We start from the raw sequence: 27,089 nt of genomic DNA, 5'->3' as shown, positions 1-27,089 counted from the left end.
CTGGCATCCTCGGTATTTTTCCTGTCTCATGCTAGGGGGGTTGCTAGCCTAACTGAGTCAGGGATACCTGGCACCACTCCTGTTATTTGCAGACAAACAACTCAGCAGGGTGGGTATGTGCTTAGGAGTGCTCTGTGGGTTTTTCCCAGGACAAGGTCACGCCCCCTTCTTTAGGACAGGCCTTGAGGTAGAAGCTGGTTTCTCAAAAATGGAGTCACATCAGTTTCTCAATACCACCAGTTAAAACTCTAGGTGTTTTCCTGAGAGGGTGAGAGATGGTCTTTGTAAGTTATTTTTTAACTCCATTGGCCAATTACCTTTAAAGAAAATGAGGCTTTTGCTGGAGGAAGAGAAAGGAGTGCCTAGTAAGAGTGAAGATCTGGATAAAGAAACCCACATGCAGGCTTTGAGAGCTAGTGAAGAGACATTGGAGGACTGGGCTTGGGGCACAGGAAGAGTTGAGCCTGGAGATAGTGTGCAGAGAACCAAATCAAAACCTGAGGACATCCTAGCCCCTAGCATTGCTGGGAATTTGCCCAGCCTTTTCCTGATATTGAACAAATCATTTTCATTGATTAGGTCCATCCACACAATCCTATAACCACATCTTGGAACAATGTCTTTCTCACCAAGGAGGAGCAGAGAGGGTCATTGTGGCCTTCTGACTGGAGCTGATGTGGCAGGTACTATTAATTAAAAGATTAATCATGATCAGTAGAGGAGATGGTAAATCTGACCACCTTGGGGAAAGCTCTCTGACCAAAAATATCTTATCCATATAAGCACTGCATGAGAGAGAATAACTTAGCAAAAAAAAAAAAACGGAATCAAGAAAGATGCCAGATACCCTCCCCCACTTACTTTCTGGAATCCATGCTAAGAGAAACCCCTTGGAACCAAAGTTTTTGTCTTCTGTCAGCCTTGAGGCTGAGGACATGTGCTAGGGGGATTCTGGAGAGGGCAAACCCTAACTCTTTCCCTGCACCTCCACCTGCTTCTGTCCCAGCTGACCTGGTCCTGTCCGGAGATGAGGTGTCAGAGGCCAAGGTCACGCTCATAAACCCTAGACACCTGCCAGAGCCCTGACCTGCGTCAGAGTCTGCCTCCATCGAAAGGAAAGAAAGCAGCACGGGTGCCACAACCAAATCACAGTAGCCAGATGGAAAATATACTCTGACACGGGCCGTTGGCTCTGGGGAAAATTCTGCCAGTGAAAATTCTGCCGGTGAACCATATTGAGACTCGATGGTGTTTATCTTCTCTGGTTGCTGAGCTTGGGTTTTGTTTTTTTTATTGTTTCCCTCTTTTTCTGTCTGTGAGGTGCCCCTAGGCAGCAACAACCAGAGAAAGAACCTGAATGTCATGGGGCTCAGGTTTTTTCTGGGATGTTGAAAGGATAGGACCATGAGACAAGCACATTCTCCTGACATTTTTTAACCTTTTAGAAATTACTGATTGACTGAGGATGGTATTATGGGTAAAGGAGTGAGCCTACTACCAGAAAATCAAAGGTCTAATTCCTGATCTGTCATCAGAGAAGTCCTTTAAAGGCATTGAAAAAAAATAATAATAAAGGCACTGAATTTCAGTTTTCTTATCTGGAAGAAGGGGCTGAAATGGAAATATGCTAGAAATAAATTCCAAAAGTCCTCATCCTTCTAATAGCTCTAAGCATTTAACTTGGAGTTGGATCTTAGCACAGTACACTCTGGCCATCTGACTTTGGACATGTCAACTAACCTCTCCCTAAGCCTCAATCTCTTGAAGGCCTGGTCCAAATTGACTCTAGTGCCCTTCTAGTAGGAGAAATTATTTCTTAAGATTTCTCATGTAAGCATTAAAATTGGGAAGTAACCACAGATAAAGGCCCTTTGGATTTAAACTGGATCATTTCCAATCTCTGAGGTTCACAGGAATCTGGGAGTGGACTTTTTGCGTGATGCTTTTAGAAGGTGTGAGTTCATGGTCAATGGTTACCAAAGCAATGTATTGGGAGGATGGGTGGAGTGGCCTTTTGAAGATATGAAAAGGAAGGATTTAGTAGTTTCCAAAATGAGAAATTCATTGAGCAGGCATAGCCTCTTGGAGAAAATTCTGGCTCTAATAAGAAGTCGTATTGTATAAAAGGTCTGTTTTGGGGTCAAATCTAGGTTCACATTTTGGCCTCAACTACTTACTATATGACCTAGGGTGAATCACTCAAGCCTTAATTTACTCTTTGGCAAAGTGGGATTAATTAATTGGCTAAACTCTTTGGGTTGTCTTAATACTTAAAATGAAATAATATAAAATATGAGGCACATAGTAAGAAATCAAGAGTGATAAAGGAAAACTACCTAATACTGGCAGTAATCTGGAGTAGGCATCTGCAGCTTAACAGCATCAGGATGTGTCCAGTCCATGGCACATAGTAGGCACACAATATATGTTATCAGAGAGCTCATCAGTTAGTGATAGAAGAGCCCCAAGGAGTCACACTTGGGTATACACATGAGCACACACTTACACTCAGCAGATATTTAAGTTCATCCTCCCCAGGACTAAGAAGATGAATAAGACATCTGTAGACCAGTGTGCTTCCCCAACCAAGTCACAAGGAGGGAAGAATCACAGAGGATCCTGTGATCCCTGTAGCAGAGGGGGATTTTAAAAGGAAGCTGACTGAAAAGCAGATGCAAATGGTTGTAAATATTACTGATGGAAAGGAAAGCGAGGGCGAGGGGGTGGTACCCGCATGGTCTACTGGAAAGAATAATGGAGTCCAGGAAAAGGTCATGTGGCTTGACGGTTTGTGGTATGGCTAGGGAGGAAACTCCTGGATGCTACCCCTGCTGCTGGTTCTGGGGAAAGCCACCAAGGTCTCCCTCCTTGAGTCAAGAACAAGACCACAGAGGGCCTAACTCTTTGGTGTGTTTAGCTATTGTGTGGCCTTAAGTATTTCAACCAGTTGGCAAGCCTCTGTGATCCTCTACAAGGGAGGAGAAAGAATCGAGATGAGTTGCCCCACTTCACAGAGAAAGAAACTGAGGCTCACTGAAGACATCACCAGAGTCACACAGAAGAAAGACTAAACTCCAAGTCTCCTTTGCCTGGGTCCTGATCTTCATGTTTGAAGAATCTTAAACCCATGCCTAGGCTCATTTGTCAATGAGCAAAATATTCACCCCAAGCTACTGTGTGTCTCCTCTCTTTCCCTGGCACAGGAAAAACAACTTGAGGTAGTGCACACGGAGTACCACCAAGTAGTCCTGTCCACCATGCGGCCAGCGCATTGGTTTCATTAATGAGGTTCTTGGCATAAAAGTTAGCTAGCAGAGATCGAAATAAAACACACAGACTCAGTTACCTTTTTCTATGACCAGGTCCGAGACAGCTCCCCTCTCTGGCTCCAACCTCGAACCACCCGAACCACCCGTAGGGCAGCAAGGATTACTCAGGGCTAGCAGGAGAGAGAGAGAGAGAGCACGCCAGGGAGTAGCCTTTTATTGGGGAACAAGAAATTCAGGGGAGAATTCCATCCAATGAAGGTTGAGGGGGGGCCGCACTCCAAGGTCAGGGTCAGTGATTGGGCCCCCAGGGTCAGTGGTCAGTCACACCCCCACACGGACGGGTTCTCTCATCAGGAGAGGGCCGGGAAAGCTCCGACACAGATTAGTCAGAGCGCCTCAGACCCAAACCGGGAGTCACCCAGTCACGTGTGAGAATGGCTCTCCACAGTCCTGAGTGCTGGAGGGTTTGTTTGTTTGCTTTTAATGAAATCTCAGTGGGGTCAAAGTTGTGATGAAAGGCTCACGGAAGAGGTGATGCTGAACTGGAAGGGACAGGGGAAGATCATTGCAGGCCATGAGTGGAGACAAGGAAGTGAGAGAGAGAGAGTGAGGAGGCATCATCTGATAATAGTGAGGGCCCTCTGTTCTGGCCAGATATCTTGGGTGAAGAATCTTTAGGAAAGAAGTTTGCAAGACACTGGGAGATGCAAACCTCAAGCTAGCTGACTGGGCTCTGCTCTGAAGGCACTGGCCAGCCATTGAAGGTTCAGGAAGATGGAGTTGGTGATGAAATCAGTGCCTTAGACCGATGAGCTTGGCTTGGTAATCTGGAGAAATCTAAAATGACTTTAAGAATGCATTCTGTTCTCTAGTGGCCTGGGATGGAGGGGACGATGCATGTAAAGAGTTAACTTGGTTGCACTCAGAACGTTGTCAGTGGTAACTACCAGCTATGGGTTGAACCTTCATATGGCCTTTAGCTCAACTAGGGTGGTAAGTGCAGGGAGCCACAGTGGGGTCAATGTGAAAAGCTCAGCATCCCTCACACCATTTCCACAGACTCAGATCTCAGTTACAGTCGCCCAGGCAGCCTTGACCCCAATTTTCTCGCCAATGCAGGCTCTACACATGCAAGCTCTGGCTAGATGTGACCTGCTACAACCCAGTCTCTCCTCCTCCCCTGCAGTTTACTCTAAAGCCCTCTGACTTTCCATGAAATGAAACAGAAGCCCCAGCTGTGGTCATTGTGATCAGAAGCTTCACATACCACTCCCCTCCACCACCTGCTATTAGCCTCCACTAAGGCCCCTGCCTTGTTAATCCCTGGCAACCTCCACCCACACAGAAAGGACCCTACCAGTGGGGACCCTCCTTCACTAGCATCAACCTTTGGGTGTTCAAAGTCATTTCTGGAGGCCTAGAAGGGAAAGCGAAATTGTGGTGGTATCAACAGTCATAGCTGTTCTAATAGTGAAGGCCATAGTAGTTCTAGTGAGGTAGTAGTTACAGTGATTATAGCAGAAGCAATGGATCATCTTCTAATGATCATGATCCACTGTTCCCACCTGGAATAATATCTTCATGAAAACTTCTTTTCTAAATGCTGATTTGTTCCTAGCCTACAATGCAACTGGGTCATACTATAAATAACCCCAACCCTCAGTTTGGGTTCTTGGGAGCTGAGTTCCACGAGATTTACAAAGGAGTTACTTTCTCCTATGGACCATATGACCAGGCTTAAGCAACATTTGAATAGACGAAGTTGTATTGTGTCACCTCCTATCATGCTCTAGTCCCTCTCCCTACAACCCCTCTCTGGTTAGTCCCTCCCTCTTCCCCTCTGAGTGACTCCTCTAAGCCCCTCATTGAATCTCTGTCTTCTGCCCTGCTTAACCAAGTGCTCCAGATGGTCAATTCTCTCCACCCACCCCAGCTCACCATCCAGCCCTGCATGGAACTCAGCCTCTGGGTCACAGACTGAAGAGGCTCCTGCCTCTTTTCCATGGCTCCCTTTCCACCTCTACAGTTTGTACTCCTTGGATCTCTAGAAGTTCCCGGTCATTTCACAAAGGATTTCCCAGCAGAGGTAAGGAAGAACCAATGGTTGTCATTTGGATCTACAGCTAACAGGCACTTCTAAATTGGGGGTGGCCAGTGGATTCTTTCCCACTCTTTATTTCTGTTCTGTGGGTCTTCAGGCCTCCTGCTCACTCCACAGGGCTTCCTTCATGGATCTGAGACTCTGCTGATTCACAGGGTTTGCATGATACAAGTGTTCGTCCATAATGGTCAAACTTCCTAGTTTCTGCACTGGCATTTCTCTGTGCCTTCTTTCCTTTTTCCCACAGAATATGATGAAGGGGTGGGAAGACTTTGATGCTTCAAAGCCTATAGCTGCTGACAAGCCTTAGGACTGAAACACCTCCCAAACTGGCCTTATCATGCTCTGTCATGGGGATCCAGCACCTCAGGGTCACCTCCACTAGGAAAACATTGTCTGAGTCCCACATCACGAGCCAACCCCACCAAAAAAATTCTTGCTCCTCAAAGCACATCAAAATGGTACCAACATTTGACAGCACAGCGCGGATCATTTCTTGAGAAGGTGAAGATCCTTCAGAACAAGATGTGAAGTGCTCTCTAGGGTTTTCCAGTAATATTCTTTCCTCCCTGATACAGTCAATGCGAAAAAATCCACTTTCAGAAGGTGGTCACCTCCCTCCCACGCGCTCCCCATCCCCCGGCCTCGCTCTTGAGGAAAAGGCAGCATCATGTCCTCTCGCTGAGCTGAGGCCTCTCTGGTTTCCACTGCTCTCAGCACACTTGACTCACATCGAAACTGCAACCTCAAAGCGCTGGGGGCCAGGATGGCGAGAAGGAAATACAGGTGAACACACGCAAAAGCAGCCTGAGGAAAAGCTTTTGTTTCTCTTACAGGGTGGCACTTCCAGGTCTGGGCAGGAGCTCTGAACTGGAAGGGACTGATCTTGTGCTGATCTGGGGATTTCGCAGCGGGAGGGGAAATGCGCATCAGAACCCAGCATGCCAACTAAGTCTTGCCAAGGGGAGTAGTCCGGGGAGGGAGAGGCTGGGTCACAGAATTCTAGATTTGGAAAATATCTTAGAAAAACATCAGAAAGCAAGGCCTAGGGATAAGAAGGAACTTGTCCAGGGTTTTGTGGTACAAGGATCAGGACTAAATGCTGGGTCCTAAGTACCTCCGCCAGACCTCTTTCTGCTCTGGGATTGATTGATTTCTCTGTGCTCCCGTAATGCCCTTGGGCTGTGGAGATCTAAACCTCTTTTCCATGTTAAGTCTTCAGGTCCAAGAACAGGTTCATCCAAATCTAGCAGCTGAGCATTCTGATGTAAAAAAACAAAAAACAAAAAAACAAAACCTCAGCACCACAATCAGATGGACCAACTGCTTTGCTATACATCAGGAGTTCATTTAAGTACTTAAGTACACTCAATATTGCTATCAGGCCTTGCACATCACAAGAGGGACCATTAGCCTCCCCGATTGCTTATAGATACTGCAGCGCTGTCAAGCTCAATAACTCCCCCAATGCCACACAGATGGCAAGGGGTATAGCTGGACTGCAAATTCAATCTGACTCCAGGGCTCACCCCCTTAACTGTGTTCACAAAAAGGCAAGGCACGTCCCGTAACAGAACACTAGGATCTGGGCAGGGTTGATGGGAACAAAGTGCAGATGCAGGTCTAGCCTTTGCTGCTGTCTGAGCACGGTGCTCAGCCATTTTTTTTTTCTTATGAAACTAATCAATTGACTATTTGATACCAATTGACAACCACCCTCCTGCTTGAGGCACAATCTGTGATCACCCAAAAGCCAAGGCACAGACATTCTCTTTAATTATTTGGAGGAATAATATTTCTTAAAAAGCACTGATGTGATCATTGAAAGAAGTATGAGAAACTTAGAGGGTGTCCTCACATTTATTAGCAGTTTAATCATGTGTTCTTTTCAATTATAGTGCAAGGTTGCCTCTCAGAGTTGAAGGAGAGAGAGAAATGGGGAGATGGAGAATAAAAAGTGGAAATAGAAAGTAAAGCTTCAAAGGCAATGGAGCCCCTGCAGAACCTGTGCCCCTGACCACGCCCATCCCCTACAGCCTGTCCCCAGACCTGGGGGCCTCTGGAGAAGAGGGTTTACGGTAATAGGGAAGGCGCTGCAAATCAGCCCCGAAACTATCATGGGTTCTGACTTGAAACCACAAAGACTGTGTGTGAGGCACTTTGGCTTCCATGACATACAGGTGCTCACAGGAGTGCTGAACTAGGGGACCACAGTAGCTGTTTGGAAACTCTGAACAGAAAACACAGCAGTGGGCTTCTCCCTTATCCACCTGGGCCAGGTACCCTGTGGGTGGTCGCCTTCCCCTTCCTGTGAGACCACACTTTGATCATTTCCTTCTCACTTATCTTCATTCAGAGGGTTTTACATAATCCTTATGACATCAGTTCTCAAAGGGTACTACAGGGAACCCTGGGAGGTCTTCCATTTTTCAGCCATATATCTTTATAAGGCCAATTTTCTTCCAATGCTCCAACCAAAACAATATATTGGCTAAATGTGGGAAAGATGGGAGGATCCAGCTTTATTTATCAAACCAGATAAAGAGATTTGAAAAAAAAAATGTAGGGGCTGGGCTTGTGGCTCGGTGTAGAGCGCTCACCTCACAATTGTGAGACCCTGAGTTCGATCCTCAAGCACCACATAAACATAAATAAGTGAAATAAAGGTATTGTGTCCAACTACAACTAAAAATAAATATTTTTTTAAAAAAATGTAAAACATCACCACTCTTTTCACTAAATATATTTGGGTTGGGGAAATAGTGACATCTCATTTTGAAAACAGAGATGTATATTAATATGGAATGGGTTTAGTATCGTTGGTAATTCTAAATTGATGTCATCAGCAGATTTTTTTTTAATTTTTCAGTTTTGGTTTCTAACGTGATAAACATTGACAAATACAATCCATATAAATAAAATCTCTTTGTGGGAATCCTCAATAATTTAAGAGTGTCAGGGTTTCAGTAGTTTGCTGACTTAGGGAACCTAAGACAGTGCATACACCCACCCCTCCCGCTTCCCCCTGAGGTGAGGACTTAAGACCATGTAGATGGTAGGAATTACATGAATCCAGGGTTTGGGGAGCACCTGGATCTTCACCTGTAACCCATATGAGCACCCAGAGCCCACCAAACATATGCCAAACTCAAGGGGTATGGCTGAGGATTTAGAGTCAAGCTTAAAACCAAGTGGCATATTTGAGGATTTAGAGTCAGTGGTGCATTTTAGAGATCAGGATCAGAAATGGGCAGGAAGAATGGAAGTGCCCCCCCACTCTCCTCTCTGTCCTAGGTCCCTAGGAGGGATGGGTGCTTTCAGGGTAGTACAGTGGGAAGGTCAGATTATGCACATTAACGCCACTGATGTCAGGCCTCAGAGACAATATACAGTAAAAACACTTTTCTTTCTGAAAATATCCTAAGGCTTGACTATTTCCTTAAGACAAAAAAATACCTAAGCAGCCCTCACCTCCAACCTCATTTCCTAAACATGCAGCCGCACACCCACGAGAGCACCCTAGAGTCATCATCATTTGGTGGAAGGAAACTTTGTTTTCACAGACTTTCAGCTTCTCCTCACCACCGCAAACCCACACGCTACACACATCCTAGACAACCCCCCTGTTGTTGGTGAAGGCCTGGAGAATTCAGAGTGACTTAGTACTTTCTAAGACAAGGAATCCAGTACTGACTCGAGAAAGAGAACTGGGTTCCGATTCCGCCTTTGCCATTGATCCTCTTTAGTGCCTGGAAAAGTTATTTTCCTCCCTGGATCTCTGTTTGCCCATCTGTAAAACAAAGAGTCTGAATTAGCGTATAAATTAGATGATGTCTGAGTCCTTCCCTCTTCTGGCATCCCATCCACAGGACATTTTTAACAGTCCCACAACCATCAGGGATTTATCACATATGCCTAGAAGAACATTAATTCGTAATCAGATCAAATTCAAAAAAAAAAAAAAAAACCTGGAAAAACTATGCAGGAATAGATATAGTTTGTTAGGATAGCTGTTTCCCCCAAGTGGATTCATTCTCCACTTTACATGAGATGGAAGATCAACACACGTAGCCAGGCATTTCACGCTACAAAAAGTTTGAGAAGTACATTCTCCAGTCCTTCAGTCTGTCACCAAATATTTAATGAGACCCTTGGATGTGCTCAGAACTGTGCTAACTACTGGGCAAACCATGATGATCACAAACAGACATGGGCCCTGCCCTCATGGTGGTTATAGTCTAATGGAGACAGAGGTGGATCCAATGAGCACACAGCCATATGACATAAGCACTATACAAGGAAAGGAGCAAGGTATGCCGAGAAGACAGGTACAGAGGTCCTAACCTAGATGGGGAATCAGGAAAAACTCATTTGAGGAAGTAGCATCTGATCTGAGAGGTAAAGAATGAAGAGAGGGAGAAAGTGGAAAGGCAGAATTACAGGTTCAAAGGCCCTGTGGCCAGAGAGAGTGGATCATTTTTTGAAAAAAGAAGAAAGAAAACCATTGAGGCTAGAATGCAGAGGGAAGTGGAGTGCTAAAGCAGAAGTGATAGGCAGAGTCAGATGATAAATGGAGTTCTAGATAGTATCAAAAATATGGCTCCTCTCTTTCCAAGAGAAGGAAAGTAAGAAGCAATTGAAGAGTTAGAGCAGAAAGAGAGGCATGATCAGACACTAGTGTTTGGAAATGATCATCCTGACTACAACATGGAGAACAGTTTAGAGAATGGAGATTCAATTGTCAATTCGGCATTTACTTTTGAGTTCAGGAGAGAAGAAATGGTAACTTGAACCAGACAGCTGTTGCTGGTGATGATGGAGACTGAGAGAAGTGAGCAAATTAGAGAAATGTTTGTGAAGCCAGGCATGGGTCACCATTACTGTAATCCCAGTTCTCGGGAGGCTGAGGCAGGAGGATCGCAAGTTTGAGGCCCTTCTCAGAAACTTAGGCCCTAAACAACTTAGCAAGACCCTGTCTCAAAATAAAAAATTCAAAGGGATGGGGATGTACCTCACTGGTAAAGTGCCCCTGGGTTCAGTTTCAGTATGAGAGAGAGAGAAATGTTTGTATTGAAAAATCTGGAGGATCTGGTAATAGATTGGAATACAGCAGCAAATAGGGAGGAACCAACACGCTATTTCTAGTGCTGGATGGAGGTTTCTTTACTGAGTTAGGGAGCATCAGATAAAGGTGAGACTACAGAGAGAAAATGATGACTTTAGACTCAGATATAGAATCAACTACAGCACTTGGAGGATCAGTGAAAAATGAAGATACGGGGCCCCTTGCTCAGCAATTATTAAGGATTTCAAGACGGTGAGATGAGAGCAGAGCAAGTACAAGACCCTTGTATTCATGGGACCCTCTGTGACTGCAAAACTTGAATGTCCACTAGGCCATTCTTCTGGCATGTGCCAGGTTTGAGGTGCCAGCCACCAAGACTTGGGTAAACTAAAGTCCATCAGAGGAACAGTTGTGAAGCTGGGAGAATCCACCGGCACCACCAACTCAGGTGCCCATAATTATCCTAGGTTGCCATAGAGACAGAGAAGCAGTAGCTCTGGCTTCTGGGTGGCCAGCAATAACACCCAGTGTTCTGGACCCTGATAAGCCTAATGTCTTATATGAGAAATTACAGAACATACTGTTTGGCCCCCTAAGGAAAATCCAAATTGCTCGATCGGGTGCCACAGTTGCACAAAGGGGAATTCCACATGGGCTGTCCACAGATCAGCCCTTCCGCTGTGGTTTGCAGTGTCTGCCGGCCACAATCCTCGGAAGGTCACCCAATCCAGTTTGCATAGACTTTGCTTGATTTCGAGAAGGGACTAGCCCTAACTTGGGCTCCTCCTAAAATTCTAACCCACCAGGGCTTTATTCTGAAGTACCCTAATCATAAGGCCCCAAGTTGGAGGAGCCCAGAAAAGAACACAGCCCACAGACCCATGTCCCCTTGACCTTATCCAACCACACTGGGTAGGTATGATGTTCATGAGATCTGTTATAGCAAAGGCACCAAGAAAACCTCTGCCCAACAAGCTGAAGATTATTCAAGGGAATACTAGAAATTTCAAGTTAGCAAAATGTTTTCCATACTCAATGTCCTGGATAAGAAGAAATGAAACTCCCATTATCATCAGTATTTTTAAAAGTAAATAAAACCAAGGGCATCTAGGAGCCAAACCCCAAAAGGATTCAATATCAGGAAAGTTGACTCCGTTTCCCCCAAGTGACCCTATTGCTCTGCTAAAGGGAGCCAGGAATCCTTAACCTTCCCTTTATGGCTCCAATGCTAACCCACAGGGCTCCCAGCCTGGTCCCCACTCTTGGATCTGAATCACAGAATTACAGCAAGATCCAGGGCAACTATAGCAAGATGGCTGCCATTTTGCTGAGCATGTGGATGGATTCCTTGTAAGAGCTTGTGCACTGTAGATAGGACCCTTGAAAATCTATTTGCACACACACACCAGCAACTCTCATCTGCCCAATTCCTCTACAGCCAAAAATGGTGAAAACCAACTAGGTGGAGCTTCCCAAAAAATTATTAGGATTTCCTGGGCTGACATGCCTTGGGACTCAGATTTTACCACCTCCCTCTCTCTGACATCTAGCAACAAAGGAACTAAAAACAGAAAGGAAGAAAACACAGATCCCAGATGTCATGAATGTGATACCAGCCCCAGACTGCCAGCCTCTGGACTTCTTGCTGGGTAAGACAAAAAGTCAAAACCCTTTCTTTTTGAAGTAGGATTTTTCTTTCAATTCAGCTGAACACAGAAATTAGGGAATATTTTGGAGCAGGACAAAAAAAAAATATATATATATATTTTCCCTCCCACAACTTTCCGATTCCCCAATGTGTCTCCATTGGAAAATTTATTTGTATTTAATTAATAGGCATTTCTTAGTCACCTGCTAGCCATCTGGACTAGAGGGCGAATGAGACTCAGGCCACTTGCTGCCAAGGAGCTCACAGTCTCATGAGGGGCAAGGGGTCCTCTCAAATTCACAGAACCAAATGACACCCAGCCTGACACTCTAGCCATCCAAAAGTGCCTACTCTCTCACCTCCTTTCTGAACGGGCTGTTCCCTCATATGAAAACACAAATTCAAATCTCCTAACATGAGCTTGTTGGCATTTATATTTGAGATGTGGCTATAAGTTTGGAACTTTTCCAGATGCATTCCAATGACTTTCCAGATGAACAGATGTCCTCACAGACTTGAGATCTAGGAGTTATCTATGTTGTTTTTGATGTTTTCTCAATGTTAAGCGCCCATGGTCTTGACTTTTCAGAGTTCATACTTATCCCTTGATATCAATACTGGAGCTTAGGTTTTAGGGAATCTAGTACCTTCATTGGCAAAATAAGGACTTACATCAAGGAACTCACCAATGGTATCTCTGTCCATTTAGATGACGAAATTTTGACATGGGAAGAGCTAATTAGTTTAAATCAGTGTGGAAGGATCTACTACCCAACACACACCTGGAGATAATTGGCTATGCCTTTTTCAAAACAAAGAATTCAGATCCCAACTTCAGCCCTATTTAATGGGTTATGGATTAAAGAAAGATACAAATGGCTTTTACGCATCTCCTTTCTCCCTACCATCCTTAGCACAAGTGTATATTTACACATATATCTCAAATTATAATAAGAAAATGTAAGAGGTGCTGTCTGTCTCCCTCAGTTGCTCTCCCCGTCCTTCTGAGTGTTTGTCTATGCCCAGACCAGCTTCTTTGGTGTCACACCCTCAGCCTTGGTCCAGGCTCACAGGGGGCAGGGACACTCTGCTATGCCAATCTCAAGTGTATTTGGTCCCTTCTGTGGGCCAGACTTGGTACATAAAAGTTGACAAAGTAATGTTCTGCTCAGAGAGCTCACAGCTGTTGGGGCAAGGTAGAGTGGTGCAGGATTATAGATTTCACAGTGAGGTAAGCACAGGGCACTGGGGAAAAAAAAAGGTAGAAGGGGATCCATACTACCTGGGTCAGGGAGGACATCACAGCCTCACCTGGGATCAGGGACTCCTGGCCTGGCTGGTCTGTGGTGCTGCATCTGTATCTAGAACACGCAGGTTAGAGAGCACGGTGCTCCTGCAGGCTAAAAGCAGACAAAGCCCAGAAAACCCAGGAGCCAAGAGGGAAAGAGAAAGGTGAAAGGCGTGGAGAATCCCAGCCCTGGACCCTTCCTCTCTGCTTACTGGCAGCAGAACTAGTAGAAATCTGGAAGCAGCAGCAATTCTTGGGTTAACTCCATTCTAGTTTCTGGAAGATTCTTCCTTCTTTGGCAATGGTTGAGTTTCTGCATTGACACTCCTCAAAGGGTGGAGAAGAGAAGCCACAGTCCCTGATGCTGATCCACAAGTCACCCAAGCAGTTGAGCCCATGGGGTGGGGGCATAGAGCCTCTCTTACTTCCCTCCTTCTCATTCCAGACTGACTGGACCCAGAGTGTCTCTCCTCCTTGCTTTGGCACAACCATCTTCTCCAATGAGGAAGACACAAAATGCAGCACCATCAAAGATGCCCAGCACTGAAGCAGGAAGGCGAGGAAATCCCAGAAACCTTGGGGATGCCCTCCACCTGGCCAACTTGTTCTTTAAGCACAAAGCCCCCTGGCAGGGAAGAGGACAGACACGGCTGGCCCCTTGGGGTAGATGGAAAACAGATAAAGGGAGGACAAGTGATTTGCCCTGAGAAAAATGACTTGACAAAGCCTGGACAGAGCCCAGGTCTCCTGGCCCCAGTCCAGTGCTTTTCCAAGTAACTGTGTAAACTGGGATGAGGGAAGCCCTGTGGAAGGGCCAGGTCTGGTCACTTCAAAGGAGCCCCCAAGACCTTCCAGATATCTTCGGAGTTCTGATATCACTGCCCTGATCCTTCTCAAATAAAGGCAGAACAATACTCCTCATCCTAACCCCAGCTGGCTGCCCTGTGCACACATGCACACGCGCACACACACACACACACGCACATCTATGACTGGACTACTGTGGCTTTTTTGGGGAAGGGGAAGAGAGACAGAGAAAAGTAGGGGAGGGGCCCTTCTGTCCAGCATTTCATGGAATTCTGAATCATTCTCCTTGTTATTTCCAGTTCTTCCCCTCCTCCACCTCCCAAACTCTAGGCTGCGGCATAGAAGCCTACAACCAAAAGAGACACTGGCCAGACCCAGTGGCACACACCTGTAATCCCAGCAATCCTGGAGGCTGAGACATGAGGATAGTCCAGCCTGGACAACTTAAGAAGAATCTGTCTCAAAATTTAAAAAAAAAAAAATTAAAAGGGCTAGAGATAGAGTTCAGTGTCAATGCACCCTTGGTTCCAATCCCCAGCACAACCAAAAATAAATAGATAGATAGATGATAGATAGATAGATAGATAGATAGATAGATAGATAGATAGATAGATAAAATGCCATTTACATTAAAAAAAAAACCTGAGGACTTCCTCATCCAGGCTTTCCTTCTTCACATTGGGCACAGTATTAAGAAGGGTGCTTCCCTCACTCAGCACACAGGTGACACTGTGTGGGTGACAGGACAGCTCTGAACCTTGGTTGATGGTTTACTTTCTACCAAATGGAGATGCTAAGGGTCATTGTGAGAACGATCTGAATGGCACCTAACAAGCTTTGGGGAATGCAGACCACTGTTCCTAACATTCCCAAGAACTGAGAGAGCTGAGGATGTGAAAACTTAGACCTGAGAATCTCAATGAAGCCAGGATCAGAGAAGAAGCTGGCGCTCACCCCTGACCTTCCTGTCCTGTAGGAGGCCAGCCTCGTCAAGAGGTTGTCCTTAAACATGACATGAAAGAACTTGGAGGATATTTAAAGAAGGGAGGATATTTACACCACTCACTTTGACTTGGAAAAAACTGAGTCCAGAGACCTCAGGTGACTTCCCAAATCGGTAAGGAAAAGTCTGGGTATGCAACCTAGGTTGAGGGGGATCCAATTATTTCTCAATCCCAGTGTATTCTGGAATGGTCTATTTGTTCGCGTCACTCTGACCTAGGAACACGCGAATGGAACTCACAGCTGTGGGCCTCTGCACACAGAACAGCTGTTCTCCTCAGGAAGTTAACTTTTTTTTTTTTAATAGAGAAACTGAAAAAAAAGTATGTTAAAAAAGAGCCTCAAAGTTAATATTCAACCAGTCCTTTGCTTACGATGCAGAAATTAAAAATTTTAAACTCAACCAATACAGATTGGAGTCTAGGAAAGGGAGGGACTTGAATGAGAGAGAAAAAAAAAACCCTCAGGAAATTGACGGTGGCTTCACCAAGCTCATGATATAAAAGAGGGGACCCAGGAGGAGGTCTACACATCAGGGGCTTGCTCTTGCAAAACCAAACCACAGGCAGACTTGCAGAAGAAGCAGAGTTCCGCAATGCCCAACCCCGTGCTGCTATATTGCCTGGTCCTCCTGGCTGGGATGGGGACCAGCCAAGGAGAGAACGCCCAGTCTGAGGAAACCTGCACCCACTTCCCAGGTGGCCTGCCTCACATGCTTCGAGAACTCCGAGCTGCCTTTGGCAAGGTGAAGATTTTCTTTGTAAGTATTGCTGCTTTCTTTCCGGGACTGCCAGGAGAGGGTATTCCTCTTCCTCCTCCTCCTCCCCTTCCATCCCCAACACTCATTCCCCTCAAACCTAATTTCTTAAGAAAATCCACAATGGAGCCATGCCCAGATGATGTAGGAAAGGTGCAGGGAAAGCTGCCTAAGTGGTTCATAAATGCATTCTCTCCTATGCTCAGAAACTTTCTATAAGATTCTATGGAGATTGATACTTTATTGACTGGGAGAGAACAAGAAAGTTCTGATGGGAGGTAGAAATGTTCCACTTATTCTGGGGCAGAAAAAAACAGAAATTGCCTCTGCTTAGAGGGTCACCAAAACTTAAAGACTGAGATTTGGGACAGGACCATGAGTAGAGAAAACTTGCATTGGGAGAAGTTTCCCGTTCCTAGAGAGTTCTCAGAACTGGAGCTGGATGTCCTCCGGGGACAGAAAGAAAAGCAAAGAGCAAGACATGAGAAGGGATTCAAGAATAAAAGGGTTGACAAAAGCTATGGCTCTACGGAAAGACCAGGACTGAGTCCAGCTTCTGTCTTCTCTTCAAAATCAGCCTGATTTTTAAAGTAACTTGATCTGGAGTGGGAGGACCTGATTTAACAACGAGTTCTAGCACTCTCCTTTTTTAAGCGGGCGGGGACTCCACAGATCACAAATTGAAAGCTCCATAAATAAAAGGGCATGGGAAAGACATGCATCTCAGGTTTCCCCACACCTCCAGTTCACTGGCTTCTTCTGTTCTTACAGCAAACAAAGGATCAGCTGGATGACATGCTGTTGAGCGAGTCCCTGCTGGAGGACTTTAAGGTGAGAGCCAGGGCAAGGGAGCGTGCAATGTGATTAAGGGAAGGGAGGCGGGGTGACTGCAGACAGCTGGGTTGGCTTCCTTCACTTTGAAAAAGAGAAGTAGGAAGATCTTAACTCAGCACAAAGCCAGCAGCCAGGGGCTTAACAAAGGGCTCTATCCTGGGGGAGAGGTGGCTGGTTAAGGAAGGTCCCCAGGACCAGGGTGTCCTCTGCAGCTAGCTGCACCAGCTCTTCCTCCCAGTCATCCCCACTCTTTGGCACCTGCCCGCAGGGTTACCTGGGTTGCCAAGCCTTGTCGGAGATGATCCAGTTTTACCTAGTGGAGGTGATGCCCCAGGCAGAGAACCACAGCCCAGATGTCAAGGAGCACGTGAACTCCCTGGGGGAGAAGCTGAAGACCCTCAGACTGCGGCTCCGGCGCTGTGTGAGTAGCAGACCTGTGCACACCATCTCCTATGACCTAGAAGGGTTACATCCAGAGACACACCAAGACCTAGAGTGCCAGGGCTAGTTGTGAATTCAGAAAGGTGCCGGGAGTCAGATCTCTTGCTCATTTCTCTCTGGGGGTGGGGTGGGGGAGCGCTAGGCATTTACATGTGAAGATTTGCACATAGCTTTCCTGTTATTTGTGAGTCATTTGTGGGTTATTAACTACTCCCCTTTCTCTTTATGAAAGGGGCCCTGAGCTTCAGCCAGGGCTCCCTTGTCCCTTTGGACCCAAGCCTCAGCTCCCAAGGAGGGGGAGGTGTCACCCACCTCTTCTCAATCTTTGGAAAACAAGTCTCTTAGTGTGGCACAACTGGCTGACAGGATTTCTCCCAGTATTTCAGAAGGACCAGGGGACTACTGTCCCCAAGCAAGTGTCTGTGAATAAATCTCCCAGATGATTTATTTCTCCACCTGAAGTCGGCCCTTGCTGCTGATGGTTTGTTTTGATCTCTCACTGAGATTGGAAAATTAGTCAGTGTCATCTTACTGGACAGGGCATAGCTGGAACAATGTCTCCACTTCTCAGACACTTGGAAATGGTCCTTGGTGTCTGGGATTAAAAGAGAGGAGACAAAGAGGCAGGAAAGGGACAGTAGACACTGGGGTTCTGGCAGAGGAAGCCCATCACCTGGGTTCTCAAGCAAGAAAAAGACAAACATTTCATCTCCCTGGTTATTTCTTCTCTATCCCTTGGGTGGCAGGATTGTAAGACTGAGGTAGGCTCCATTCTCCCTGGGAGTAGGAGAAGTGGGCTTTCAGAATGAATCGGGCCCCCTCCTCATGCTACCAACTTGTCCCCCCAAGTGCCATGGACACAGGAACCGGGTCCATTAACACTTTCTCTTTTCTTCTGTAGCATCGTTTCCTTCCCTGTGAAAATAAGAGCAAGGCCGTACAGCAAGTGAAGGATGCGTTTAGCAAGGTGAGCCTGGGTGGGGGCAGAGAGGGTCTGCAGAACACAAACTCTGCCCACTCCTCAAGGGCAGAGGGTGGCAGGTGCTCAGCCAGCCTGTCCCACACTTGGAGGGGGTGTGGGAACTTCAGAAATGGTGTGAGCTCCTCAGCCAATGAGGAGCAGCTGCCTCGGTTCTATTTGTTTTCTGTGAAGTGTCTTGGGAGTTTCTAAATGACTGTCTTTGCAAGCTTTCAGCTTGGACGGGCCAGCGAGTTAGGTGCTGGGGAGAGTGATTAAGGAAACAGAAAGAAAGTAGCTCATCGGGAATCCAGGCTGAACCCACACGTGCAGGAAGCTGACACGTGCCTGTGCTCATGCAGACACACTTGGGGGTTCAGGCTGGATTCCCCTAAACTTAGAATGAGCAGGAAGCAGAATTCTTACTTATCTAGAATTGATTCAAGTTCACTTTCCTTCTGCCCTTCATACCTCCCCAGGTGCCTGAGAATATGAACTCCCAAACTGAATGGGGTTTCATACTTCCAACTGCCTAAGAACCTCTTAAACCCTATTTCCCAGAAGCTATGTGGTCTGTGCCCTTTTCATGGGCTGGGAACATCCACTAGAAAGGGCTCCAGCATCAGTGGGCACAAGTCCCCTAACAGGTGAAAGCAGCCAGACAGGGCCTGCTTGATCTCTTAGTGGGAGAATACAAATATAAAAAATTTCCTTTTCCTCATTGTCTTGCTTTCAAACTGCTTCCTCTAATATCTTTTCATTAAATTCTGCATAAACACTATGTGAACACCTGACCTTTAAAAATGTTGAAAAGACACCATTTGAAAACTTGCTTTGCAGAGTAGATGCTGCTCTCACTGCCTGCTGGCCTGTGAGGGCTAAGGGTCAAGGCCCAGCCCCTTCCCAAGGCAGCTGGGCATATCCTTGATGGCCAGGGTCACTCTTCACCTCCCAACACTAGAGAGCAAGAATAGCCTCTACGTTTGACTCCTGTCTTGCCCTTCCAAGTGGAGGGGGCCCCTTCCTCCACCAGTAGGTTTTAACCAAGTGTTTCTTATCTCCCTGTGCAGCTTCAAGAGAAAGGCATCTACAAAGCCATGAGTGAGTTTGACATCTTCATCAACTACATAGAAGCCTACATGACAGCGAAGATAAATAGCTAAAACATCCAGAAGGGCAACTCTACTGTACTCTAGGATATAAATTGGAAATCCCCAAAATCTGGCTCAGGGTTGTAAGCTAGTCAAGCCAGCTCCTTCGAAAACCCTGCTGCACCTCTCTCCTAGAATATTTATTACCTCTGATACCTCAGTTCCCATTTCTATTTATTTACTGAGCTTCTCTGTGAACTACTTAGAAGCCCAATATTATAATTTTTTCAATATTTATTATTTTCACCTATGTTTAAGCTGTTTATATAGGGTGACACCCTATGGTATTTGAGTGTTTTAAAATAAATTATAAGTTTTGTAAGGGGAAAAAGTGTAACTTGGGGAGCCAATGGAAGTTTCCATCCCAAGCATGACTACACTTCTGGCTGTTGAGCTGTTTTCCATGATCTCCCTCTGGTTTCTCTTGTCCTTGGATCTGGGCTCCTGGATTGCTGCAAAGACTCTTCCCCTCTTAGGAAGAGAAACCAGGCAGTTAACCAGGATTAACCTCCCCACATCTCAGAGGGAGTCCCCTGACCTCATTCTCCAACTATTTCATTCTCTAAAGCTGTGGCCAGCTTGTTATTTATAGCAACCTAAAGTTGGTTCTAATAGAACTCATTTTTAACTACAAGTAATTCAGTTCCTTTGGGAATGTTATATTGTTTGTCTGTCTTCACAGCAGATTTTAATTTTGAATAAATAAATGGATCTTATTCAAACTATGGTGTCATCTGACTCCTGTGTGACAGAAGTGGTTCTCTTAAGGCTTCCACAAGACGAAAGGAAAGGGGCAAACGAATGAATTACACCTTCCAGAGAAAGGAAGCCAGCAACTTCTCTAGGAAAGGAGGCTCCAAACTTGATCAGGAGAAAAAGCAATTCTCACTTTCAAAGCCCAACAGCAAGACCACCATGGTCTTCCCATAATGCAGTCCTTTAAGATGTACCCCTAACTCCTTAAGAATTATGCTGACTTTGAAGGTTAAGAAAGATTATTTTGTGGGGGTGGAGCTATAGCTCAGTGGTGAGAGCACTTGCCTCGCACATGAGAGGTGAGGGGTTTGATCCTCAGCACCACCTTAAATAAATAAATAAAGGTATCATGTTCATCTACAACTTTCATTCATATATATATATATATATATATATATATATATATATATATGATTATTTTGTATATACTGAGATCAGAAAGATAGACAGGCAAAAAAGTTTAGTCTTTTTTTTTTTTTTGGCTTCTTCAAGCTCCACATGCCCAGAGGGTGAGAATAAATCCTGAGAATTAAAAGAAAGTGCTAACTTGGCTCCCAGCCCTTGGAGATGATTCCAGTACACAAAATTTATTGTTATTGATAAGAACAATAAAAAAAAAAAAACTCCTACCAAAGGCTTTTTGAGCTGAAATTAGGGGCACCAGGGCTGGAGCTAACAGAGTAGAATGTGGGCCCCCCCTGGATAGGATACCCGGGACTCCAGCAGCCACTTTTCCTGTCCCCTCCCTAGCCACCAGACAAATGTGAGAATGGCTTCTGACTGCGGTCTGCTGGCCGAGGGGGAAGGCACCGTGGCTGGGGAAGCCCTACTCAAGGCCCTGTGACTTGGAGGAGAGAGGGGAAGAAGAGGCTGAGTAAACACTGACTCCCTTCAGGCTCTGCCCAGGCCGCCCTGCTCCCCCTGCTCATGGAGGGTGGGAGCTGACTGGCTGTGGTCACTTTTTCAGTAAGACCTGACTCACTTCGGTTAAAGTAACCATAGGAAGGAAGTGGGAAGCATCAAAGCTGAAATTCTGAGATGAAAGGTTAGAGTTAAGAATGGAGGCTAGCAGAAGGTGACGGGGGAGGGACAGACTCGCGAGTGCTGTGGCCTGGACATTTTAGGCAGTTAGGGCTCGCTGCCAGGTTTTGCATGCCAACGTGAGGAGGAGCTGGCACCTCCTTCAGGGGAACAGGCATCTGGGGAAGCTACAGAACCAGTGTTCGCAGCTACAATTCCTGGAGCACTTCTCTTGAGTGTGTCTGTGCTAGGTATATATTCATCAGATATGCTAGGGCATCATTATTGCTATTTTCTGTAAGGCGAAGTACCATTGCCATTTTTCAGAAAGCTCGGAAATACAAGATTTTTTTTCCTGTATTTTGTTGAGTTTTTTGTTGTTGTTGTTGTTGTTGTTGTTGTTGGGGTTTAATGATCTAACAAGCTATAGAACATATTTGAAGTTCAAGTTTTCTGAACTGCTTTATTAATACAGCCCTTTAAGCCATGAGTTGATCATAGACTAATCCCAAGGGATCCCTAGGCTCTAGACTTCCTGCTTCTAACCTGTTTGTGTATATTACTATGATACCTGATATTTATGCTAATAATGTGAACATTAATTAAAGCTATTTGTCGGCTACTTGGCTAAGGACTTGGTATCACTCTTTATTGTCATGTAAAACTATGAGGGATTAATTATTAACGTCTCCATTTTTCATATAATGAAAACGAGACCCAGAAAAGTTATATAACTGACCTTTGGTCATCCAGCTATTAAATGGTAGATCATGATCTCAATGACTATATTAAACTCCTAGATATCATTTTCATATATAAATTACTACAACATTCTTCTTTTCTAATATAATTCTGCTGTGTCTCATTGAAAATTGAGATACATATTCAGGTTCATTGGCATGCATCTATCTATTCTCATAGCTGCTGGGGAGGCTGAAGCAGAAGGATCATTGGAGTCCCAGGGTTGGAAGCCAGTTTATGTCTTTTTTAGACCTTAATATGTTGTATACCTTTTTTTCTCTCTCTCAAGATATTTTAATATTTTCTTCTGTGACCTATTGGTTGTTCTGGAGCATGAAAAATACTGTCATGACTATATTGGACACATGAAGAATGAAGAACTAAGTGTAGCATAACACACCATTTCTTTTGTGTTAATTATCTGTTGCAACACAAAAAAAGTTGGCCAGTTGAAATCATAAGCCTTTATTAATTCGGTTTCTATAGGTCAGGAATCTGAGAATGACAACTAGTAGTTCCATCTCAGGATCTTTAATGACATTGCATTGAAAATGACAAGCCAGAGCTACAACCACTTGAAGACTTGACTGGGGCTGTAGGAATCATATTTAAGATGGCTCCTCACATGGCTATTCCAGGCTACTCCTTCCAGGTCTTTGCTCTGTCTGGCTGGAGTCATATCTACTTTGTCCCATGTCCCATGCTGATCAAAGCTCTATTTAGTAGCCATCTATTGTATCTCTAATCAACAAAAATCAGAAAATGAAATTATTTCTTTAAAACTTTAATAGAGTGTCCCTGGGCAACATTAATGGCAGCAGTTATTTGTGGTAAAAAGCTTCAAAACCACTGAATTAGATGACCTTCAAATTCTGCTCAAGCCTACAGACCCTCATCCCAGCCTGTGAGCTCTTCAGTCAGCCAGGCCCATTCCCACTCGACCCTCCTTGTCCTGTGTCTGCAGAGTCTGTACCAATGATCTTCTAGAGAGTTCCCCAGTCAACTGTGTAGCATCAACAGCTCCCCTCTCCCACCTGAGTTGAACAGCCATACAACCCTGAGCTTCCAGAAGCCTCTTGGGCACGCTGGCTAGACAAGACATGAAAGAAATAAAAGATCTGAAGAAAATTACCACAGCTTCCCTCTTATCCCACAGGGATGTTATATGCAGCCTCTCCAGGCAGGTGGATCTTGGTTCTAAGCCCACAGCTGCCATTTGCCTATTAGCTGCATGACTTTGAGATGACACCTACCACAGTATTCTCCTCTGTAACATGGAGAAATGATCATTCCTTCAAGGTGATGGTGGTGTAAGAAATAAAAGCAAGAGTACATATAAAGCTCCTGGCACAGAGTAAACACTCAAAAAAGGTAGGTCTATCCCTTAGGTATTTGTGAAAGTGCTAACATGCAACAAAATGGAAAGACAGATACTCTAACACCATGAAAATAGTGGGCACAACTTGCACTTGTGCCAATCACTATACCTAGACCTTTCCTTATAATGCCTTCTGCCTTCTCACCCACCATTTCTGCATAGAAAGATAAAATGGTTCATCCTTGAACTTGGGAGAGAAAGAAAGGAAATAATATTTTTTGAGTGGCTACTTTCAATATCCTGAAGTTGATCTCCAAAATGCTTTGGCTTGGTGAAGTAAAACAATATGTATAAATTACAGTCACTGGAGTTGCATAAATCCAATGAATCCAATGAACTGCTTAACATAGACGCCTGATTGTCAATAGTTACACATAGCATTGAATATAAATTAGTTTAAGCTTTATTCAATTATAATACATATGTTCATTCTCCACCATTGTTGCTTATCTGAACAAGAATTCAGCCTACTATCCTGCTTTTTCCCTTACCATTATTTGAAAGGGAAAGGAGATGTTTTGCAAACTTATGAAGCCATTGCATAATCGAGCCCACAATTGTCAAATATACAACTTAGAATCTCTTGTATGTTTGGAGAAATCTTCCTGAATTACTTAGAGGATGGGTAGTAGGTAGCTTTGCATTGCTGTGACCAAAATAACCTAACAAGAACTACTTAGAGGAGGGAAAGTTTATTTTGGCTTACAATTCCAGAGGTTTAGTTCATGGTGGGCTGACTCCATTACTCTGGGCCCAAGGTGAGGCAGCACATCATGGTGGAAGGGCATGGCAGATGGAAGCTTTTCAGGAAAGGGCAGCCAGGAAACAGAGAGAGAAAGGGGAAGGGATCACAGAGCAAATGAATATTTGCAGGGCATATCCCCAGGGATTCAACTCCTCTAGCCATACCCCATCTTCCCACAGTTACCATCCAGTCATTCCATTCAAGCTATAATAGACTGATTATGTTATAGCTCTAATAATCCAATCATTTGACTTCTGAACATCCCTGCATTAATACCAGAGCTTTAGAGGGGACAGCTCATATCCAACCATAACATTCCACCCTGACCCCCAAAAGCTCATATCCATCTCACAATGCAAAATGCATTTAGTCCATCTCTTAGAGTCCATAGTCAATAGTTCCAGCACTGCCTGAATGTCCAAGTCCAGAGTCTCATCTGAGACTGAAGGCAAACACTTGGCTGTGAACCCCTATAAAGGTCAAAAGCAAGTTACATATATCCAATATGCAATGTCACAGAGTAAACATTCCCATTCTAAAAGTAGGGAATAAGGACATAGAAAGAAGAGTGGGACCAAAAAAGACTGAAACCCAACTTGGAAAATGGGTCCCATGACTCCAAGTATAGCGTCTTGGAGGTAAGAAATGCTTCCCAAAGGGCTTGGGCAGCCCCACTCCTTTGGCTTTGCCTGCTGCAGCACACATGGCTCTCTTTTAGCCTAATTTTCTCTGTAGCCTACAACTTTCTCAACTAACGATCCATGTTACTGGCATTTCTTAATTCCTCGGGTCTGCATTCCAGCTATGACTTCACCTACACAGCTTCATATATTGCCCTCTCCAGGGCAGCCTGCAGGGATTCCAACCCTAATACACTTTGCCCTGCTTCCCAGGTCTCCCTTTGAAATCTCAGTGGAAGCCTCCATGAGCCCTTAATTCCAACATCCAGCATTCCTGCAGAACTAGCACCACGTGGATGACACCAAGGTCTGCCACCAGTTCATGAAGTAGCTGGGCCCTCTGGGATCATGGCTGCAATGGCCCCTGGATGTCTTGTGAACTAACTTCCTAGGGCACCCTGTACAATCAAAGTGCTTCTGGGATCTCTTCTCAAAGAAATTTTTCCTTCTATATCCTTAAGCCTGCAACAGGTCTGGTCTTACACATTCCAGAGAAACCCTCAAGCCATCTTTACAATTTTCTTTTATTTATTTATTTATTTATTTTTATTATTAGTTGTTCAAAACATTACAAAGCTCTTGACATAACATATTTCATACATTTGATTCTGTGCAGAGTATTTAGCATCTCTTTAGTGGCCATAATGTTCTCAACAACCAACTTTCTTGTCCCCAGTTTTACATGCACTTTTCTGGTCAAATTGCAAGCTTTAAAAATCCTTAAATTCTGCCTTCTGCTCCCAATTTTGACAGTAAATTTGGAGAAAATATGTCAGCAACATCCACACCACTGACTGAATGCTGTGCTGCCTGGAAATTTCCTCTATCAGATTAATTAACCCATCGCTTTTTAATTTGGCCTCACACATAGTCTCAGAAAAATTTAGACAAGTTCTTTGCCAGCATGAAACATGAGTGCCCCCTTGTCCAATTCCCAATAGAAACCTCATTTCCCTGCTTGAAACCTACATTCCGTATTCCTATTGGCATTCGGTCTTCTGGGATACCACCAGAATTACCCATTAAGCTCTGCTTACAAAATTCTAAGTCTCCTCCATCCTGTATCTTTAAACTGTTCCAAATTCCTCCTACAAGTCAGTTCCAAAGGTTTCTGAACGACATGGTCATGTTAGTCACAGCAACGACCCCACTTTTTGATACCAATTTCTGTGTTAGTCAGCTTTGTATCACTGCCACCCAAACACCTGCCAAGAACAACTTAAAGGAGCAAAAGTTTATTTTGATTCACAGTTACAGGGATTCAGTTCAGGGTGAACTAATGCCATTGCTCTGGGACCAAGGTGAGACAGCACATCACGGCAGAAGGATGTGGCAAAAGGAAGTGGCAGAAGGAAGCTGCTTAGGGTAAGGGGAATGTGAGTTCCCCTACCTGACCCTACCATGTGCCCTCTTCCAAAGCTGAAATGGTAACTTAGACTAGTATGCAATACTAAATAGTCAATCTGGTCTCCTTACATAATAATCTCTGCATTCATATTGGACAGTGATGATACCCAAATCAAAACAGGGCAGATTGGCTTCTATTGACTTCTTTCAAATCCAAGTTCTTCTAAGATATACATTTATTCATTCAGAACTTATTATTCTCTAGGTACTATGTTGGCTGCTGAGAGAAAAGCAGTGAATAAGAGAGATGTGGTTCCTGTCCTCATGGGTTTAATAGCTAGAGAGGAAACAGATATCACACAGTTAAATACACAACTTTATAATAATTGTGATTTTTTTAAACAGGGTCTCATTATGTTTCCCAGGCTGGCCTCCAACCCCTACGTTCAACAATCTTCCTTCCTCAGCCTTCTGAGTATAAGCATGCACTATTATGCCCAGCTTATTAATGAGAAGCAGGAGATTTAATGCTGAGAGCCATTGCCAAGTAGGAATGACACATGGCAATTTCTTTGTCAGCCTACCCAATGTTGCTTAGAGGAAGGACTCTCCATATTGACCCAGGTCATTTGCAGTGACATTGCATGTAAGGTGACCTTGCTCAAGGACCAGGGCGGATCCGGGTTTAGGGCGGATCAGGGTTTAGGGCTCTCCTTGGGTTTAGGGCGGTTCCAGGTTTAAGGTGTACCCTGCTAGGAATAGGGCGTATCCTGCTGCCTCAGGCGCGCCTGCTCCTTGAGTTCCCGTTGAGTTCTCGCGGGATTCAGAGAGTATTGGGATTTTGCCCAGAAGGTGGATTTTCCCCAGAACGTGTGTAGAGTGCCGATGTGAGTTCGGGAATAAAGAATTGCTGTTTGAATCTACAAAGCTGTGAGTGACACATGGCAATTTTTTGTGCCCAGCCAGACTGCGGCAATTTAACAAAGCTACTAATCTAGAAGAGGGAGATTTAGCAAAACAACTAACCTTCCATGAGAAAGTGATATTCAGCTGCACATGAAGGAAGAATGGGAATTGGCCAAATGAAGAGGGAGGTGACAA

The 27,089-nt window shown here is 44.8% G+C and overlaps 1 protein-coding gene and 1 long non-coding RNA gene across 2 annotated transcripts; one reads left to right on the top strand and one right to left on the bottom strand.

Moving 5' to 3' along the window:
- Positions 1–3,190: 3,190 nt before the first annotated feature.
- On the bottom strand, positions 3,191–17,305 carry LOC124097609 (uncharacterized). Its single transcript, XR_006853296.2, has 3 exons — positions 17,046–17,305; positions 9,065–9,160; positions 3,191–6,632 (listed from the first exon to the last, which is right to left on the bottom strand). It is a non-coding gene; the product is annotated as an uncharacterized LOC124097609 (long non-coding RNA).
- On the top strand, positions 15,621–20,043 carry Il10 (interleukin 10). The gene is made up of 5 exons (XM_046452098.2): positions 15,621–15,940; positions 16,709–16,768; positions 17,040–17,192; positions 18,114–18,179; positions 19,241–20,043. The coding sequence occupies exons 1-5, from the start codon at positions 15,776–15,778 to the stop codon at positions 19,331–19,333; spliced, it is 537 nt and encodes a 178-aa protein (XP_046308054.1). The 5' UTR covers positions 15,621–15,775; the 3' UTR covers positions 19,334–20,043.
- The last annotated feature ends 7,046 nt before the right edge of the window (positions 20,044–27,089 follow it).

The sequence above is a fragment of the Marmota monax genome, unplaced genomic scaffold (assembly GCF_021218885.2).
Source record: "Marmota monax isolate L192 unplaced genomic scaffold, Marmota_monax_Labrador192_F-V1.1 WCK01_AAM20220418_F8-fsc00105, whole genome shotgun sequence".
NCBI lineage: Eukaryota > Metazoa > Chordata > Mammalia > Rodentia > Sciuridae > Marmota > Marmota monax.
This window is presented reverse-complemented; position numbering and strand designations above follow the sequence as displayed.